Here is a 21,026-nt window from a genome sequence, read left to right on the forward strand (position 1 = left end):
TATATACATATACGTCTATATACATACATACATACATACAAATATATACAGGGCCATAGTGGATCAAATTCTGGCTTTACCACTTAGTAAGATTAACTTTGGACAAGTGTTTTTTAGTGTCTGAACCTTTTCTCATCTATAAAATGGGGTTGAACATCTTTTCATGTTCTTATTGACTATTTGTATATCTTCTTAAGAGAAATGTCTATTCAGATCCTTTGCCCATTTTTAAATTGGACTCTTTGTCTTTTTGTTATTCAGTTGTAAGAGTTCTTTATATATTCTGGATACAAGTCCCTTAAGAGATGTATAATTTGCAAACGTTTTCTCCCATTCTCCATATTGTAGAATGTATCATTGTGGGTTGTCTTTTTACTTTCTCGATGATATCTATAGTTTTTGCTCTTACATTTAGATCCACGATCCATTTTGAGTTAATTTTCAGGCAAGGAAATGGTCCAGTTTTATTCTTTTACATGTGGATATCCACTTGTCCCAGCATAGATGACTTTTTAATATTTGTATTGCAATAGTGCAAACAGTCATAAAGATTTCTTTCATCAGTGGATGAAAACTTTAGTTTTTAGCTGTATACCAAGTGGTTGTCTACTCTGGCTGCACATTAGAATCACTTGGGGAGCTTTTGAAAACTTCTGGTGTTTAGGCCACAGCCTCAGAGATTCTGATTTAATTGGTGTTTTGTCGAACCTAGTTATCAGTACATTTTTTAAGCCTGTTGGGTGGTTATTGATTCTAATGAGGTTGAGAATCACAGCTCTATGCTCGTCAAAAAAAGACATGGAAAAAATCCACTATTTTTTTATGCTTTAGTATATTTTTCTCCTTTTCAATAATGTGTTGCTTTTGTCAATCGAAGAAAATTTTTTTGTTAATTTGTTAAACAATTTAAATTTATACTTTTAAAATGGAAGATTATATTTTTACATGGCAGACTGTTTAAGATGTGAAATTAGGTTCTAGTAACCAATAAATCCTAAAGATAACTTGTGTTTAGGTGTTATAGAAAATCTCTTAATCCAGGAAGGCAGTGAGATTACCTGTCTGTGTTTAACCTGTGCATTGAGAAAATAAATTTCACCAAGAGCTCAACAAAAGGACTCTGATGTACATATGTTAATTCAAGTCAAAGAATACCTTTTAGATTGAGTTGTGTGGTTTTCAGGTTGCTAGACTAGATCGCAGTGTATATATTATCCAAATATATGTAATATATTGTAATATATGTAATATGTTTGGATAATATCCTGGTATATCCCAGCACCTTTGGGACATATGGGGGTTACTATGAATATTGAAAAAAGGTAATTGCTAAGGTAGTTATTAAGCATGTAGGCACTGTTAAGTTTTAGGCTGCAAAGAAGAATAGAACATAAGTCTTTGCTCTTCACAATCTAATGGAGAAATAGATATATAAACAAATGATTAGAATATGATGCCATTCTAGTGATTTGAACAAGACACTGAGAAAGAATCACTAATTTGCTTGAAGAGAATCAAAGCAGATTTTCTACAGGAATTAACATTTAGGTTGAGTTTTGAAGAATGAATAAATAAAAGTATGCTAAGAGAAATAAGAAAAGAACAGAATAAATAGCTTATGCACAGGTGTGAAAGAGAAAACACACCTCTGGGAAAATACAAGACATGCATGATTGTAACACAGGGAAGATGGATGGTAGCTGTGGGAGATAAAACTGGAAAGGGGTGGGGCCAGATCTGTGGGCTTTATATTTCTACCACTGTAGGTACATGCCACTGTTAGAGGTGCTTCTGATGACCCATTTGTGTATTAAGTTATGATACATTTTTACATCCCTTTTTTTGTCAATTTTTGTTTTGTGCATAATATTCATAATACATTGATACAGTAATGCTTAATTTTTAAATAAAAATATACATACATGGAGATGTATACTCAAAAATGTTTACTGATAGAATACATGATTAAAAATCTCTAGAGACCACCAAATAGGTTATGGAAAGCCATTAAAGTATTTTAAAGAGCTGGAACAATATCAGATTTATATTTTAGGAAGATAACCATGTAGAAGGATTATAGGTAGAGATAAAGAGACCAGAGGAAAGCTGTTAAAATAGTCTAGGCCAGATATTGTGAAGGGCTCAACTAAGAGAATGATCTTTATCTTGCTGAGGTCTTGGGCCCTTCAGAGTTCTGGCTCAGAATATATTTTGGTTACCTAAAGCTTATTGAGTAAGTTGAAAGATAAGTGGAAAGGATTGTTGGGTCCAGTTCTGATGATGTTTAGTGCATGTTGTTCTTGCATAACTGCTGTTACCCTTTTTTTTTTGAAAAAGAACATTTTCCTCTCCCTACCCCTTATATTTTCCTCAGAAGTTATAATTTTACCCCCATCTCCTTATCTCTTTTTTAAGGGGTATCTTACTGATTTTTTTTCTTTGTTAGGTTATAATTTACACATAGTAAAATGTACAGAATTCGAATATACAGTTTGTTTTAACAAATGTATGTACCCATGTTACCACCATCTAAATAAAAATATACAACGTTTTCATCATCTCAGAAAGATTCCTTGTTTCTCTATCCAGTCAATCCCAGAGGTAACCACAGGTCTTATTTCTTCCACTAGATACTAGTTTTACCTGTTCTTGAGCTTCAAATAAGTGGAATAATACACCATACACTCTGTGTCTGACTTTTTTGCTCAACATAATGTTTTAAAAATTCATCCATGTTGCACATATCATTCTTTGTATTGTATGACTGTATCACAATATGTTTATCCCTTCTCTTGTTGATAGATATTTAAATCATCTCCATTTTTTGACTGTTTTTAATAAAGCTGCTGTGAACAATTTTGTGAACAAAGAACATTTTTCCTGAGTATATTCTTAGGAGTGGAATTGCCAGGTCTTATGTTCAATTTTATTAGAAACTGCCAAACTGTTTTCTAAAGTGGTTGTACCATTTCATGTTCTTAGCAATGTATGAGATTTCAAGTTGCTCGACATTCTCTCTGACAGTGGCATTGTCAGGTTTTTATTTTTAGTCATCTTACTGGATGCGAAGTGGTGTCTCGTGGTTTCAATTTGCATTTCGCTGATAACTAGTGATATTGAGTAGTATCTAGTAGTTCATTACAGTTAACTGTTTATTGGTCATTCATAGCTGCTTTTGCTAAGTCTCTGTGTAAGTTTTTTGGCTCATTTTTCAAAAAAAAATTAGATTGTTTAGTTTTAAAAATTATCCTCATATATCCTGGTTGTGAGTCCTTTGTCAGATATACTGTAGTGCCCTCTTATCCATGTTTTTGCTTTCCACTGTTTCAGTTACTCGTGTTCAACTGCAGTCTGAAAATAATAAATGGAAAATTCCAGAAATAAACAATTCATGAGTTTTAAATTGCAAGGCATTCTGAGTAGCGTGATGAAATCTCTTGCCATCCCATCTAGGACGCAGTGTCACATTACCTACATCACTCATCTCACTTCATCACATCACGTAGGTGTTGTATCATCTCACATCACGCAAAGAATGGTGGGTACAGTAAAAAAGGTATTTTGAGAGAAAGAGACCAGATTCATAGAATTTTTAATATGGTATGTTATAATTATTCTATTTTATTATTCTTGTTAGTCTGTTACTCTGCCTAATTTATAAATTAAACTTTATCATAGGTATGTTATAATTATTCTATTTTATTATTCTTGTTAGTCTGTTACTCTGCCTAATTTATAAATTAAACTTTATCATAGGTATGTACGGATAGCAAATAACACAGTATTTATAGGGTTCATTACCGTCCATGGTTTCAGGCATCCACTGAGGGTCTCGGAATGTATCACCTGCAGATAAGGGGATCTACTGTATGTATTTTGAGTCTTTCCTCCAGCCTATGGCTTCCCTAATTATTTTCTTAACTGTCTTTTGATAAGCATGTTTATTTTAATGAAGTTCATTTTCTCAATTTTTAATTTTACTGTTAGTGCCTTTTGTGTCCTCTCAAAGGAATCTTTGCCTATCTCAAGCTTGTGAAGATATCCTCCAATGTTTTCTTCCATGTGACTGTCTTAGTATTCCAGGACCATTTGTTGAAAGACCATCTTTTCCATTGCAGTGGCTCCTCTGTTGTAAAATGAAGTATAAGTGTGAATGTATTTCTGGACTATTATGGATCTATTTGTCTTTATGCCAACACTATACTGTCTTAATTACTTTAGCAAAGTAAATCTTAAAATTAGGTAGTGTATTTTTCATCAAAATTATTTTAGCTATTCCAGGTCCTTTGGATTTTCATATTGGTTTTAGAATCAGCTCATCAGTTTCTATGAAGTACCTCCTGCGATTTTGATTAGGATTGTGTTGAATTTGTAGATCAGTCTGTGGGAGAATTGAATCTTTACGGTCTTGTGTCTTCCAATTCATGTACATGGTATATCTCTATTTAGGTCTTTAATATCTTTCAGCAATGTTTTGAAGTATTTTTAGGAAGAGTTCTTGTTCATCTTTCATTGAGTTTATTCCTATATGTTTGATTTATTTTTGATGTTGTAAGAGTGGTATTTTTTAAAAATTTTATTTTCAAAGTATTTGCTGCTAGTATATAAAAATACAGATGGTTTTTGTATGTTGACCTTGAATTCCACAACTTCATAAACTCATCAGTTAGTTTTAGTAGTTTGTAGATTCCTTTGGATATTCTATATATATACTCAAGTCATCTATGAATGCAGGCAGTTTTATTTCTTTCCAGTCTATATGTTTATTTCTTTTTATTGTCCGGGTCCCTCAGAAGTTATTTTTGATGAATCATTAGGTTAATTTTGAACTAGAGTTGTCGTTTCTGGTTCTAATCATAAATGTACATCATACTGGAATTTGGTGTCAAATGACTATATCACAATGAAATTGAAAGAAGGAGCTTAGAGTGTTGTTTTTCAGTTGAGCTGAATTATCTTAAAAGGGTATTTTGGAGACAGAATCTGGATACCTCTTTATTGAATACAACCAGATCTTTCTTGAGATACTGTTGGTAAGGTTGACACTGGTGCCCAGAATCCAGGATTAGGGTGAGATAATGGTTTCTTTATATTATTTAAAAAGATTATTTCAGCTTTTCTGCAAGCTTGAAAAAAGGGGACTTCTCTCTTTTTCTGGACTTTTCCTCCTTCCTTAGTTTTAGCCTTAGCTGCTGTATAGTGGGCATTTCTCCTAGCAAACTGAGCTCTTATATGTATCATTATATTATCACAATTAGAAACTTTTGATATGGGCCATGTATGTTTTAATTTAACACAGGTTAACCTCACTTTAAAGAAACCCAACATATAAAAAAATCATAGTTTCGGATATGTATCATACCTGGTGATTAGTCTCCTAATAAAAAGATTGCTATTTGATGTATTTACATAATAGGATATCCTTAGGACGTTTAAAATATGATTTAACTCAATTCAGAATTGTAAATACCTTGCCAAGAACAAGGGTAAAACATTTGGGTATTACATGTTAGGTATGGTCATGAAAAACACGTTTTAGAACCTCAGTAACTCACAGAATCATTGCTTACATATTTTCTGTATAGTTTGAGATTATCTGTGCCTGGCGCGTTGCTGGGTTGGTGTTTCTTGCCTCATAATGATGCTATGTTGTAATGATATATACCTCTCCAGTGGAAAGGATAGCTGTGGGAGATTAGAGGCCCCGTGGGCAAAATCCTTTTTTGTGGTTTTGTTGTACAGGTAAAGATGCTCTTTGGAACTTTTAATTAAAATGTTTTCCAGGGGCCAGCCTGGTGACGTAGTGGTTGGGTTTGTGAGCTCCGCTTTGGTGGCCTGGGGTTTGCAGGTTGGGATCCTGGGTATGAACCTACAAACCGCTCACCAAGCCGTGCTGTGGCAGCATCCCACACACAAAGTAGAGGAAGATTGGCATGGATGTTAGCTCAGACACAATCTTCTTCAAGCAAAAAGAGGAAGATTGGCAACAGATTTTAGCTCAGGGCCAATCTTCCTCACCAAAAAAAAGATTTCCAATCAAGAAGTTGCAGCTTGAATGAAAATATTTGAATGCCAAAGCTTGATAAAGAAGCTTGCAAAAACCTGATAAGCAAATAAGTGCTACAGATGTCATGTTGCTTAAATTGATCCTACAAATTGCTTTTTTATGAAACAATTTCTGATATCCAGTAATGCTGTGTGCCACATCATGATATTACATTTGAGATTTTTTAAATAAAAGTATATTTCATTGCCATGTATTTTTTAAAATTTATAACATTTAATCATTTTCAGTTAAAAGTTAGTTATAGAGATTCTGCTTAGTAGAAAGGATTTTTTTGTTTTTGTCTTTTGCATGTGAAGAGGCATGGGATTTACTGTATATTCATTATTTTCTACAGAGACTCGTCACAAAAATTATAATTTTTTAAGTCACTTGATAGTTAATATTCTAGGGGAATTTTCTTTTCTAAAGGAACAATGTGACAAATCATTTATAAAATAACTTCCTCTTGGTTTTATTCACTTATGTATTTTTCCTTTTTCTTTCATTATGTGGAGAATGGCTATAGGATGAGACTTTTAGATTAATGGGCAGGAAAAGAGGAAAAAGATTTCTGTGATTAATAAACATATAATGGTAACTGTTGAATACTTTAAGGTGGGTGTTTTTCCATTTTATTGTTAAATACAGGGTGTATTTACTTCTGGCACGTGGGAAGAGAAATCAGATGAAATTTCCTTTGCTGATTTCAAGTTCTCAGTCACTCACCATTATCTTGTACAAGAATCCACTGATAAAGAAGGAAAGGATGAAGTATTAGAAGGTAAGTTTTTACTATGTGTTTTTAAACTCTTGACTTGTATGACTGATTATAATTTTGAATTATGGATTTAGTTTCCTTAATTAAGTAGTGTCCTCTGGAGATGTTTTACATATGCAAAGTTGTTTCACCCCATCTGGAGTATGATCTTTTCAGAGGAAGAATCATTCATCTTAGAATTAATTAAATCAGCAAATATTGAGTGCCTAGTGTGCTGGGTGCTCTCCTAAGCTCAATTGAACCCAAACTTGAAAGAAATGTACATTTCTTTTCCTACTAGAGTAGGAGAGTTAAAATCTGTAAGTAAGTAATAGTAATTGGAGACAGCAGGGAATAAGTGCCATCCCAAAGCATGCAATTCTACTGGAATTCAGAGGAGAAAAGATACTTTTAATTGGGAGAGATCCAAGATGGTGTTATGGAAAATTAAGCAACTAAGTTGGGTTTTGAAGGATTAAAAAAAATGTTATTTATTGATTAGTCACCGTAGTGTTTTGGATATACCCCATACTTTGGAGACATATAAAGTGGATTAAAATTCTGGTTTTTCTGATTACTAATTACTTGACCTTTCTAAACCTGAATTATCTCCTTTGTAAAGTGAAGTAGTACCCGGAGTGTTAATGGGAAGATTTAATGAGATACTGTACATGAGCACCTGTCTTAGTACCTGGCCCGTGGTACTCCTTAGTAAATGGTGCTTACAGTTGTTAATAGGTCACATCATCCAAAATCTCTGTAAATGATGCTTATGGTTGTTTATAAGTCAAATCATCCAAAATCTTTGTCCTGAGGTGTACTAGTGTATAACAGTGAGTGAGCAAAGGTATTGACCAAATAATGAATTTTGAAGCTGTTGGTCAAATACCCTTCTTTGTTACTAAGAAAATAAATATGCAGAATGTGTGTTAAAGGTTTTCTGGTCACTTGAGGGCATTATGCTAAGTGAAGTAAGTCAGACAAAGAAAGACAAATACTGTATGATCTCAATTATATGTGACATCTAAAACAAACAAAACAACCAAGCTTGTAGACACAGAGAAGATTGGTGGTTGCTGGGGGAGGGGGGAAGGGGAGGGGTGGGAAAATGGGTGAAGGGGGTCAGAAGGTAGAAGCTTCCAGTTATAAATAAGTCATGTGGACGTAATGTACAGCATGGTGACTTAATAGTTGATAATACTGTATTGCGTATTTGAAAGTTACTAAGAGAGTACATCTTACAAGTTCTCCTCACAGGAAAAAAAATTTTTCTGTAGCCATATGATATTAGATGTTAACTACACTTTTGTGGTGATCATTTCACAGTGTATATTATTATCAAATCATTATGTCGTACACCTGATATATATGTTATATGTAATATAATGTTATATGTCAGTTATACTTCAATAAAAAAATTTTTAAAAAGTTTTTCTGGTCAAAACATTACTATTTGTAAGTGTAGGCCTGAAATATTTGTGCCTTTTCTTGTATAGGAATAAAATTATATTACTTTTTCTATTATATATATTCTTCTTGCAAGCAAAACAATTAGGTAGCATCTACATTCAGATTTCATAAACTAGGACAGATACTATTGACCATGTATACACATAGGTAAGACAATTAAACAGCAAAATAAGATACTGGAATATGAATATGTGTACTTTAGGAGTAAGGGGAAGAGTGAAATATATGCAGCTGTTGGGAAGTCTGATAACGGCCCAAAGGTTTCTGGGTCCAACATTCTGATGATTAATAAAGGAGACTGTTCAAGGTAGAGAAATATTAAGTGCTGTTAATGTGAAGAAAGATCATACATAAAGGAAAAGCTGTTGTAATAAGGAGGCTTAGAATCAGTGTTTCTGGAATGAACAGGTGATAGGGACTGTGGTATGAGAGAAGATGAATGGATTTAAGATAGTTAAGGCGTTTTCTTCTGTGTGTGTATATATTGTGCAGTTTTAATTTGGTTGTGATTGAAGCTGAAGGTAATGGTAGAAGTTACAAGATACAAGCAAACCATCAGCTCACTTGATTTAGAGATACACATTTAAAATCATTGTGAGAGGTCAGAAGATTTGAGCACTGATCTTTTGTTTCATTGGAGTTGCTTAATGTTTTAGTTAAGTAGAGCATCAAGTCATTAGTGTCCTATTTATTCTTTTGCAAATTAACCAAATACAAATCTGCTAAGCAATTATAGCTATACAGCAGAAGGAAGTATATTTATAAACAAGTATTATTCTTCATGCTTTAAATTTATCATGCATTTATGAATGGTCATCATTGATGTTAGTATCTTATTATGGATATGAATGCAAGTGCTTAAAGATATATGAGTTATAAGTGGGAAGCTGGTTAGTGGTTTTACAAGAACATTTAAGATGGCCAGGGACGAGCAAAGGCTAGCCATGGAAGGTGTTGCAGAGTTGACAGACTTCTAAGTAGAATTTTGAAATAGAGACAAGGGCACAGGCCAAGAAGAACAAATAAAACAAGGCTTTCTGATAAGAATGAGGAATTGTTTGAGTCATGACGTAGAAGAAAGGAAAATATTATAAACATGGGAATGATTTTTTTTTTTTAATAGCCTGGCTTTTTTTGAAGAAAAGTTACTGAGAGAGAGAGAGAGAGAGACATCCCCCTGCCCACAAATCTTACAGTTAGCCCTAAATATAAATCTTTAAGCAATTGCAAAGCTACATGGACTAGCAAGATATGCTATATAATATGATTTCTATAAATCATATTATAAAATTCTGCCTTAGAATGAACATGCTAACTTTTTCATTATCAAATGTTTTTATAGATGTTATTCCACAAGCTATGCAAGATTTGCTGTGTATGAATAATGACTTTCCTCCAAGAGCACATTGCCTGGTAAGATGGTAGGTATACATTTTAGTCAGGTAATTTTTAGTTTGTGTGTCAGGGAGGCCCCAAGACTGACCTCAGGTTCGATGGTTTGCTCAGAGGACACACAGGACTCAGTTATAGTCGAACTTACTGCTATGATTTATTGTAGTGACAGCATGCAAAGCAAAGTCAACAAAGGAAAAAGGTGTCTGAGGCAAAGTTTGGAGGAAGTGCAAGTGTTTGAGTCCTTTGCTTGTTGAGTCACACAAGACCTGCTTAATTCCCTCAGCAACAAGTTGTGACAACATCATACATTGTCTACCAGGGAAGCTTGTTAGAGGCTCAGCTGTCAGAGGGTTTTTAGTTGGGGGCTGGCACCTTCTGTCTGGTATATAACAAAATTTCAGACTCCCAGAAAGAAAGTAGATGTTCAGTATAAACCACCTTGTTTGTACAAACAGTTTAGTTAGGGTGGTAGTGAGAACTCTCCCCAGATCCAGGTTCCCAGATGCCATCCATAGGTCAGCCTTGCAAGCAGGGCTTTCTAAGGATAGCAGTCATAGGCCTTCTGTTAACTCTTTTCTGCAAGTATGTGTCATAATCTAGGGTAGTGCCTAACTATCGTTCTGATGACCAGCATAGAACACTTAAAAATCATAGAAAACTTAGTACGTGTTGTTGGAAATTGAATTGAAATAAAATGTTGATCTTAGTTATGTGATAACCTCAAAACTCACTTATGTTTATATTATATATGTGATACATTAATATAAGAGCCACATCACATTTAAAAGATTATGGGGCCCACCCTGTGATGTAGCAGTTAAGTTCGCACGTTCCACTTCAGCAGCCCGGGGTTCACCGGTTTGGATCCCAGGCACACACCTACACACCACTTATCAAGCCATGCTGTGGCAGGCATCCCACATATAAAGTAGAGGAAGATGGGCACAGATGTTAGCTCAGGGACAGTCTTCCTCACACACAAAAAAGTCATAAACAAAAGACAAACAACCTAATTAAAAAATGGGGAAAGGATCTGAACAGACATTTTTCCAAAGAAGATACAGACGGCCCACAGGCACATGAAAAGATGTTCAACATCACTTACTATTAGGGAAATCCCTACAGTGAGATATCACCTCACGCCCGTCAGAATGGCTATTATTAAAAAGACAAGAGGGGCCGGCCTGATGGCGCAGCGGTTAAGTTCGCACCTTCTGCTTCGGCGGCCCAGGGTTTGCCGGTTCAGATCCTGGGTACAGACATGGCACCACTTGGCAAGCCATGCTGTGGCAGGCGTCCCGTATGTAAAGTAGAGGAAGATGTGCACAGATGTTGGCTCAGGGCCAGTCTTCCTCAGAAAAAAGAGGAGGATTGGCAGCAAATGTTAGCTCAGGGCTAATCTTCCTCAAAAAAAACCCAAATAAATGTTGGAAAGGTTGTGGAGAAAAAGGAACCCTTATACACTGCTGGTGGGAATGTAAACTGGTTCAGCCACTATGGAAAACAGTATGGAGATTGCTCAAAAAATTAGGACTAGAACTATCATATGATCCAGCTGTTCCATTTCTGGGTATTTATCCAAAGAACATGAAAACACTAATTCAAAAAAATATTTGCAACCCCTGTGTTCATTGCAGCATAATTTACAATAACCAAGACTTGGCAACAACCTAAGTGTGCCCAACAATGGATGAATGGATAAAGAAGATGTGGTCTATATATACAATGGAATACTACTCAGCCATTAAAAAAAAGATGAACAACAAAAAAAGATGTTGCAACAACATGGATGACTTAATTTCGCTTAGCAAAATGGAGAAACATGACTTCTCTAATATGTGGAAGATGAAAACAACAACAAACACACACATATAAATTAGATTGGTGGTTACTGAGGGGTAAGGGCGAAAGAAGTAAAAAGGCACTGTGTATGGTGGTAGATGCTAATTAGTCTGGGTGGTGAACTTGATATAGTTTACACAGAAGTCGAAAGATGATGTACACCTGAAATTTATATAATGTTATGAACCAATGTTACCCCAATTAAAAAAAAAGAATGTCATAGAGATGGAATCATATGGTAACCATTGAGACTGGCTTATTTCACTCAACATAATGCTTTTGAGTTCTGTTGAAGTAATTCTTTATCAACAGTTAGTTACTTTTTATTGCTAAGTAGTATTCTGTTGTAAGGATATACCACAGTTTGTTTACTCATTCACCTATTAAAGGATATTAGGATTGTTTCTAGGTTTAGGCATTTGAATAAAGCTGCTATAAATATTTGTGTAGAGTTTTTGTGTGAAAATACATTTTTAGTTCACTGAAATATCTAGGGTAAATATCTAGGGTGAGATTGCTAAGTCATATAGTAACTGTATATTTAATTTTATGAGAAATGGCTAAACTGATTTCCAGAGTGACTACCATTTTGCATTCCCACCAGCACTGTAGGAGACTTCCAGTGCTCTACATGCTCCCCAGCACTTGGTGTCAGTATTTTTATAGTAGCCATTCTAATAGGTGTATTGTGTTTCTCATCCTGGTTTGGTTTTTTTGATTTGTTTTTTTAGTGAGGAAGATTGTCACTGAACTAACATCTGTGCCAATCTTCTGCTATTTTGGAGAGGATGTGGGTTGCTGCCACGGCATGGCTGGATGAGTGGTGTGCAGGTCCACACCTGGGATCCACAATAGCAAACCGTGGGCTGTCAAAGTGGAACATGTGAACTTAACCACTACACCACTGGGCTGGCCCCTCTCATCGTAGTTTTAATTTGAATTTTGAACATCTTTCATGTGTTTATTTGCCATGTATATACTCTGATAGACTGTTTAAGTCTTTTGCCCACTTTTTAATTGAGTTGTTTGTTTTCTTACTGTTGAGTTTTGAGAGTTCTTTGTATATTCTGAATACACATATTTTCTCCCAGACAGTAGCTTATCTTTTCATTCTCTTAGCATTTCCTTTTCTAGAATAAAAGTTTTTAAATTTGATCAATCCCATTTCATCAATTTTTTACTTTATGAATCATGTTTTTGTTGCCGTGTCTAGGAACTCTTTGTACCAGCAGGTCATGGAGCTTTCTCCTATTTTTTAAAATAAACTTAAAAATTTTTTTGATTTATTTTATATTTACAGAAAAACTAAAAAAATTTTTGGTTTATTTTAGATTTACAGGAAAAGTTGCAAAGATAGTACAGACTGTCCTGTTAGACTCTTCACCCAGCTTCCCCTATTGTGAACAGCTTAGGTTACCATGGTACCTGTGTCAAAACTGAGAAACTAACATTGGTACATTAGTATTAGCTAAACTTTATTTAACTAGTTTTTCCACTAATATCCATTTTCTATTCCTGGATCCCAGCTAGGATAGCCCATGTCTTCTTAGTTTCCATAGTCACCGATGTGTGAAAGTTTCTCAGTCTTTTCTTATTTTTCATCACCTTGAAAGTTTTGAGGAGTACTAGTCAGGTATTTCATAGAATCTCCCTCAATTTGGGTTTGTCTCTGGTTTTCTTATGATTATACTTGGATTATGGGCTTTTGGGAAGAATGCCATAGAGGTGAAGTGCCTTTTTCATCAAGTCATATCAGAAGATCATTATCAGTGTTATTTGATCACTAGTGATGTTGTGTTTTATTCTAAAAATTTTACATTTTATATTTAGAGCTATTATTCATTTAAGTTAATTTTTGTGTAAGACAGAAGTTTAGGTCAGGGTTCTGCTTTTGCATACGGATGTTGAGTTCTAACACCTTTTGTTATAAGAGTTCCCTTTCTCCATTGCTTTACTTTTGCGACTTTGTTAAAAATCATCATTTGTGTGAGTATATGTCTGGATGCTCTTAGTTACTCTAGCTTTGTAAGTCGTCTTTAAATTAGGTAGTGTGATTTCTCCAACTTTATTCTTCCTTTCAAAAGTTGTTTTGGTTATTCTGGCTCCTTTGCTTTTCTATTTACATTTTAGAACTGGCTTGTCTAGATCTGCCAAAAGTCCTGCTGAAATTTGATTGCCTTAAATCTCTAGATCAGTTTGGAGGAGGACTGGTATCTTTACTATGTTGAGTCTTCCATTTCATCATCATGGTTGGTCTCTCCACTTATTTAGGTCTTCTTTGATTTCTTTCATTAGTGTCTTGTAGTTTTCAGCATGCAGATCCTGTGTATGTTTTGGTAGATTTATATCTAATTATTGCTTTTTTTATTGTAGTTTAGTATTTTTAAAATTTTCATTTCCAGATCTTTGTTGCTAGTGTGTAGGAATGTGACTGATTTTTGTGCATTGACCTTATATCCCGTAACCTTACTAAATCAATTATTACTTTCTAGGAGGGTTTTGTAGTGTCATTTGAGTTTTATATGTAAACAATCATGTTGTCTGTGAATAGGGATAGTTTTATTTCTTCATTTCCAATCTCTGTGTCTTTTTTTTCTTTCCTTTTGAAACTGGCTAGGGCTTCCAGTAAAATATTGAGTAGGAGTGGTGGGGGCCGACCCCATGGACAACTGGTTAAATTTGCACGCTCCGCTTTGCTGGCCCAGGGTTTCACCGGTTCGGATCCTGGGCGCGGACATGGCACTGCTCATCAGGTCATGTTGAGGCAGTGTCCCATATAGCACAACCAGAGGCACTCAACTAGAATATACAACTATGTACCTGGGGGGGGGAGGGGGGCTTTGGGAAAAAGAAGAAGAAGAAAAAAGATTGGCAGCAGATGTTAGCGCAGGTGCCAATCTTTAAAAAAAAAAATAGGAGTAGTGAAAGTGGACATCTTTGCCTTGTTATTGATCTCAGAGGGAAAGCATTTTAGTCTTTTACCATTAAGTATGATGTCAGCTATAGGTTTTTCATAGATGCTTTTTATTACGTCGAGAAAGTTCCTTTCTATTCCTAGTTTGCTAAGAGTTTTTATCATGAGTGGATGTTGAATTTTGTCAAATGCTTTTTCTACTTAAATTAATATGGTCACTTGTTTCTTCTGTAGATTTTTAATATGGTGATTACATTGATTTTTGGATATCTAACTAACTTTGCATTCCCAAGATAAACCCTACTTCTTTGTGGTGTAATTTGTATTTGTGAGTATATGTATTGCTGGATTTGAAATGTATTATTTTGTTGAGGACTTCATTGTCTATTTTCTTAAGGGATATTGGTCTGTAGTTTTCTAATGCTTTGGGTATCAGAGAAATGCTGGCCTCATAATGTGAGTTGGGAAATATTTTGTTCTCTTCTATTTTCTGGAGGAGAGTGTGTAAAATTGGTGTTGTCTTCTTTAAGTGTTTGGTAGAATTTGCCATTGAAACCATCTGGGCCAGGAGTTCTCATTTTATTGAGGTGGTGGTCCCTTTTAGGTTCCAGGCTTTAAGCAGAAGTCTCAGTTCCAGCTTTTTGCCTCATGTACACCCATATTCCTGAGGGGCTATTGATTTAATTGGTGGAAAGTCCATGCACAGACAATGCTTGAATAAATCTAAAGGATACAGAAAGAAGCTGGTGTGTTTAGGTTACTTTGTTGGGAGATTGGTGACATCAGCAAAAAGATATGCAGCTTCCTACTCCCAGGGCCTCATAAACAAGGGCACAGTTGTGAATGATAATATCTGAGAGATATTATGCTTCTGGAAGCATAGTTTCCAGACCTCACCTTATTTATATTTATTATGAGGCTGGGGTATTCTTGCACACAGCCTAGTCTGGATACATGCCAGAGACCACCTGCCCTGGTCTGGGTATACTGTATCACTCTCAGAGTTGTGTAATTCACATTATCACTGCTAAACTAAAACACGTGGTATTCTCAGACATAAACAAACTTTTCTTCTCTCTTTCTCAGTCTGTCTAGTCTATCAAAGCATCGTTAGTTTTTCAGACATCTCTGTGAGTCCTACTAACAGGCTTTTAGCAACTAAAGGCTTATCCTGTAAAATCCCAATCTGTAGTCCCTAGCTGTTAGAGTTTGTATCCAAAGTTTATAATCCTCTGGGTTTCTTCAGAGTCACCTTGCATGCTTGCTTCTGCCTTTCAGTTTCCTCTTTATTTCTGTCACCCAGGAATCTCCTTTTTATTCCTTCAAATTCAGCTATGCATTTGAAAAACATTGTTGTATTTTATCAGGTATTTTGATGTGTTTTGGGGGAAGAAGGACTCTGTCATGTCAATCTGCCATATCATTTTCATTTTTTTCATTTAATCTTTCTTAAAGATTAGAAAGCCAACAACCAAATTTATGAGAATTATTTGGAAATTAGGTGTATTAAAGGTATATGTGTTTTCTTTTATTAAGCAAACATTATTTTTAAACATTTACTTTGAGCCAGGTACTGGGATACCAAGGATAAAATATGATCCCTGCCTCAGTAAGCTTTGAGATTAGTAGGGGGACAAATAAGGGAATAAATGGTAACACTATTGATAAATGCTGTCAGAGAGGGCACTACAGGGCTTGATCCAAAGTCATAGGAGGTGCCCCTTTTTCAGACAGTTTAAGTCAGGAAAATGTTTCCAGAAGTGGTGATACCTCACCTGAAGCCTGAAAGACAAGTGAGAATAAGCCAGGTGAAGTTAGATAAAAGATATTCAAGGCAGAAGAAGAGCATTTGTAAAGGTGATGATGTTTAGATTAAGAATTTGAAATCTGCAGGTAGTTGGGTAAGCCTGGAGTATAGCAGCAGTGGGTTGAGAATGGCAAAAGATGAGAAGCTATCTGTGTATCTTAGGCCTAATGTGAACTGGGCATCTTAAGAAGATTTCATAATGTTCTCATACTTCATTTTTTTAATAGATTTTTTAAAATTGTAATTGTTAAAAATTAAACTTTTTGCAGTTTTCAAGGATATGAATTACTTGCCATGCTTCTTAGCTGCTGAAGAATAACATACAAAGAAATTTTCACCTATAAATATTTCCTTTTTTTAAATTAAAGTTAATACTGAAGCAATGGCATTGAAAACTATTATGCAAGATGTCCGTTTATACTATACATATACAACTAGTATAGGTTGACCCTATCAGAATGAGATAAAATTAATACATGATTAACTTATTTTCAAATCAAGCTTTAGAAAATAGAATTTTCACATTCATGTCAAATGCTCAATTTTGATAGTTCATCTATATCTGTTTTGATATCTTGTAGGTTCAGTTTAACTTTTTAAAGAGTATTTTATGAAACTGGTCTTTAAAAGGTATATGAGCATGATCAGTTTTTATGCTCTAGGCAAGATAATTGATCTTAATGTTGTGATTTGTTGGATGCGTCTCTCTACCTCTTTATATATCTGTTCTTTAATACCTTCTAATGACTGGTTCCTGAAACCATCATTAGATATTTATTCCCTTGATTGTTATTCCTTATCATAAAATAAATAGCCCTGGAAATGACACAGACGTTAGCTTTAGCAGACATTTATGCCCACGTGTAAATTCATGAGATCCTTCCTGAGCAGAGGTTTTAAAAGAAGGTTTGGTAGGCAGGATAATGAGCATCTCTACCTCCTAAAGATATCCACATCCTAAAAACCTGTGAATATAGGTTATTGTAGCAAGAAGGAATCAAGGGAGCAGATGGAATTAGGGTTTCTAATCAACTGACTTTAATATAGGGAGATTTATCCTGGATTATCTGGGTGGACCCAATGTAATCACAAGAGTTCTTAAAAGTGGAAGACAGAGGCAGAAGAGAGTCACTGTCAGAGCGATGTGATGTAAGAAGAACTTGGCCCCCTGTTGCTGGCTTTCAAGATGGAAGAAGGTGGCCACGAACCAAGGAATGAGGGTAGCCTCTAGAAACTGGGAAAAGCAAGGAATGGATTCTTCCTTAGCGCCTCCAAAAAGAACACAGCCTTAGCCTTGCTGACAAGTTGATTTTAGCCTGGTGAGACTTGTGTCAGATTTCTGACCTATAGAACTATAAGAGAATAAATTTGTGTTGTTTTAAGTCACCAAGTTTGTGGTGATTTGTTACAGCAGCAATATGAAAATAATACAGAAAATGAGAACATAAAAGCTGCGTGCTTGTGGAGGCTTTACTGAAATTGGAAAAATACACTGAAAGTACAGCTGGGTTTAACTGAGGACAGATTTTTGTCTCCGTGGTTTGCCTTTGTCTAGCCTATTCTTTGGTCCTTTCAGCTTCAGTCATACTTTAGTGGTCATCACAAAGGAATAACAGCAACGGCATAAGAAACAGTTCACAAACAATCTTGTGAACTGCGCAGTTGAATAATTATGGCTTTAAAAAAAATATTTAATGTATTTTTTTGCTGGTGATAGACAGAGATAAGTGTAAAAGGGCCTGATAGTTTTAAGAGAATGGTATTATAGCCCTAAGGACCTGTAAAATGTTCTTCTTTGAAAAGCAAATGTTCAGAGGACTTATGGTAATGGCAACATGAAGTAGTTGGCAATTCCCCTCTGGAAAAAAAAATGGTGTGAAACTGGAAAAAAATGTGAAAACAGTCATTTCAGGGCACTGGAGATTGTTCAAAGGCAGACAACAAATTGAGAAGGATTTATTCTTGAAAAACTACTAGAGTTTCAGTAAGAATAGAGGGAGCCGCTGGCCATTTTGCCTGTGGCTGTTTGTATTACCGTCCCTTTTCTCCCCAGTCTATGCTGATGAGAAATGTAGTTTTCCAGTCTCGGCTGGCCATGGAAACCACCAGCTCTGTTGGCAAATGGGCAGACTTGATTCTGGATGGATGGCAAAAACGTGTGGCTTTGCCAATTAAAAGTAGCAGACTTGATTGAGAACAAGTGGGGAAAACCTGTACCTTTCTCTAGGCCAAAGTTGCAGTCCTAGTTCAAGGCAAATGGTGGATTAGTCAGAAATTTAACAGGAATATCCTCTATGAGAGCCACAGAAGAGCTGGATACACTGTGTACACATACCTGTATGATAGGAAAACTACACATGTGCACAGGAGATGCAAGAGAGACCAAATTTCAGAGCTAGTTGCAACTTTGAATGCATTCTCCAACTCATACCACAGATGAATCGGCAAAAGATGAAAGCCTATGGGTTCAGGTGTTTGAGCACAATCTGTGCCCAAATTATTGTCTTACCACTAAGCTATACAGACAAGGGGTAGCCTCTAGAGAGCCAGGCTGAAAAATAAGAGTGAAATGACTGAATAGAGATGTTAGTAGCTTGAACACCTTGTGGGAGACAGATTGCATAGTTTCAGTCTGCCCAAGATACTAAATACAAACAAACTAACAAAAAAGAAACTAACCACCCTCAGAAAAGTTAAAACAGGATCTGGTTTTGCTACAATATATTATCTAAATGTAGTTTTCAACTACAAATTACTAGATATAAAAGATCACACAGGAAAGTGTGACCCATGCAAGCAAAATAAAACAGTAGAAATGGACTCTTAGTGGGCCCAGATGTTGGATTTAGCAATAACTTCAAAGCAGTTATTATAAGCAAGTTCAAAATTAAAAGGAATTGTATTCAAAGAATTAAAAATATACTAACCAATCACATAGGAAATCTCAATAGATAGAAACCATAAAAAAGAACCAAATGGAAATCCTAGAGTTGAAAAGTATAATTGAAATAAACTTTCACCAGATGAGCTCAAAAGCAGATCTGAGATGGCAGAAGAAACAGTTGGTGGATTTGAAAGATTAATAGAAATTATCTATTCCAAAGAACAGAAAGAAAAATGAACAGAACTTCAGAGATCTCTGGGTCAGTATCAGGTGTTCCAAAGCATACATGTAAATGGAGTTCCAGATGAAGAAAAAGAAAGAGGCAGGAAAAATAATTTAAAGAAATAATGGCTGAAAACTTCTCAGATTTGATGAATAAAACATTTACTTAGGGACCCAAGAATCATTGGAAATACTCTGGTAAATACAAAACATATATTCTGTTAATTTAAAAAAAAAACATAAGATTGCTTAAGAAGTAATTATAGCACTGTATTTTTTATAATGTACATGTAACATGTAATATGTATGACAATATTGTACAAAGGAAGAGGGCAGGATATGGAGCTATACTGTGTAAAATTGCTAGATTGTACCAGAATTAACCTAAGTAGATTATAAATTAAAGATACAGATTGCAATATCCAAGAATCACTGGGAGGAAATAATTTTAAAAAGCAATTGTTTAACCACGTCCGTTTTCTCAGGTATTTTTGTAGATGCTAGGTATTTAAATATGTTGAAGAAATGGATTTTTCGTTGTTTATCATCACCATTTTTGTGATCCAGTATTTGTGTATGTGTGAGGAAGACTGGCCCTGAGCTAACATTTGTTCCCAGTCCTCCTCTTTTTTGCTTGAGGAAGATGGTCCCTGAGCTAACATCTGTGCCAGTCTTCCTCTACTTTGTATATGGGATGCTGCCACAGCATGGCTGATGAGCAGTGTGTGGGTCTGCACCCAGGATCCGAACCTCTGAACCATGGGCCACTAAAACGGAGCATGCGAACTTAACCACCATGCCACTGGGCTGGCCCCAGTGATCCAGTATTTTATGTATATATTCTTTGTACTGTTTGAAGAAGCTCTGCATATATTTCTTTCTAAAGCAAGACATGTAAGAGTTGTAAAATGGTAGCATTCAAAGTAGATGGCATGGTTTTATGATTTTCCTATGTGAGATTAACAACAGATATATCAAATATTGATTATTTGTTGCTGCTTTCAGTCTTTATTGGAGCAAGAAAAAAGAATGCATCTTAAAATATACAAAAACGAAGGCTTTATTGTGCTACTGTTCTCAGTTGGAAGTTGTGATATTAAGGCACATTTATATTTAAATTTAGTATTTAGTATACATTTGTAATCAGATAAAACAGTTCTGTTATTAAGAATTGCTATAGTGGGGTTTTTATTTGTGTTGATACATTTGAGCTCCGGATAAATTTAGACTGCTAGACTAGAAATCGAAGAAAATATAAACATTTACTAATGAAACTCATTGTCTTAGAGCACGCTCTCCATTCACCTTTCCCGTTCTTTCCTTCCCTGTCTTCCCTCCCATTTCCACACACACACAAAAAAGGAGACCAAAACATCTCACACTTCTTGATTTTGGACAACCAAGCAAGAAATCATGGGAAATATGGCATATTTCCATCTAGATATTTTTTATGAGCATGTGAGTTATATGTATATATATTTTTGTGTTTTTGATTTGGGAATTTTTTTCATAAATGAGATTTTACTATACATATTGTTCTGATATATATTCATTTTTCTCAGCATTTCATGATAGGCTTTATGTCAGTAAATTCAAATATATATATACTTTTTTTAATGACTAAGTATTCCATAGTATGGGAGGATACTGTAATTATTTACCCCATTACTCTATTGAAGGCTATTTAGG

The 21,026-nt window shown here is 35.1% G+C and overlaps 1 protein-coding gene across 9 annotated transcripts in view; it reads left to right on the forward strand.

Annotated features, from left to right (window-relative positions):
- RAB3GAP1 (RAB3 GTPase activating protein catalytic subunit 1) overlaps window positions 1–21,026 on the forward strand; it is a 118,997-nt gene that overhangs the window by 35,448 nt on the left and 62,523 nt on the right. For 3 of the 9 annotated variants that reach the window (XM_070240758.1, XM_003363239.4, XM_001489470.5), the window contains exons 4-5: window positions 6,695–6,827; window positions 9,616–9,694. The exons of 3 other annotated variants lie outside the window; for them this stretch is intronic. In XM_070240758.1, the coding sequence (XP_070096859.1) occupies window positions 6,695–6,827; window positions 9,616–9,694 (212 nt within the window). The remainder of the gene's footprint in view (window positions 1–6,694; window positions 6,828–9,615; window positions 9,695–21,026) is intronic. 3 more of the 9 variants (XM_070240761.1, XM_070240759.1, XM_070240760.1) reach the window with 1 other exon arrangement.

This window comes from Equus caballus, chromosome 18, assembly GCF_041296265.1.
Source record: "Equus caballus isolate H_3958 breed thoroughbred chromosome 18, TB-T2T, whole genome shotgun sequence".
NCBI lineage: Eukaryota > Metazoa > Chordata > Mammalia > Perissodactyla > Equidae > Equus > Equus caballus.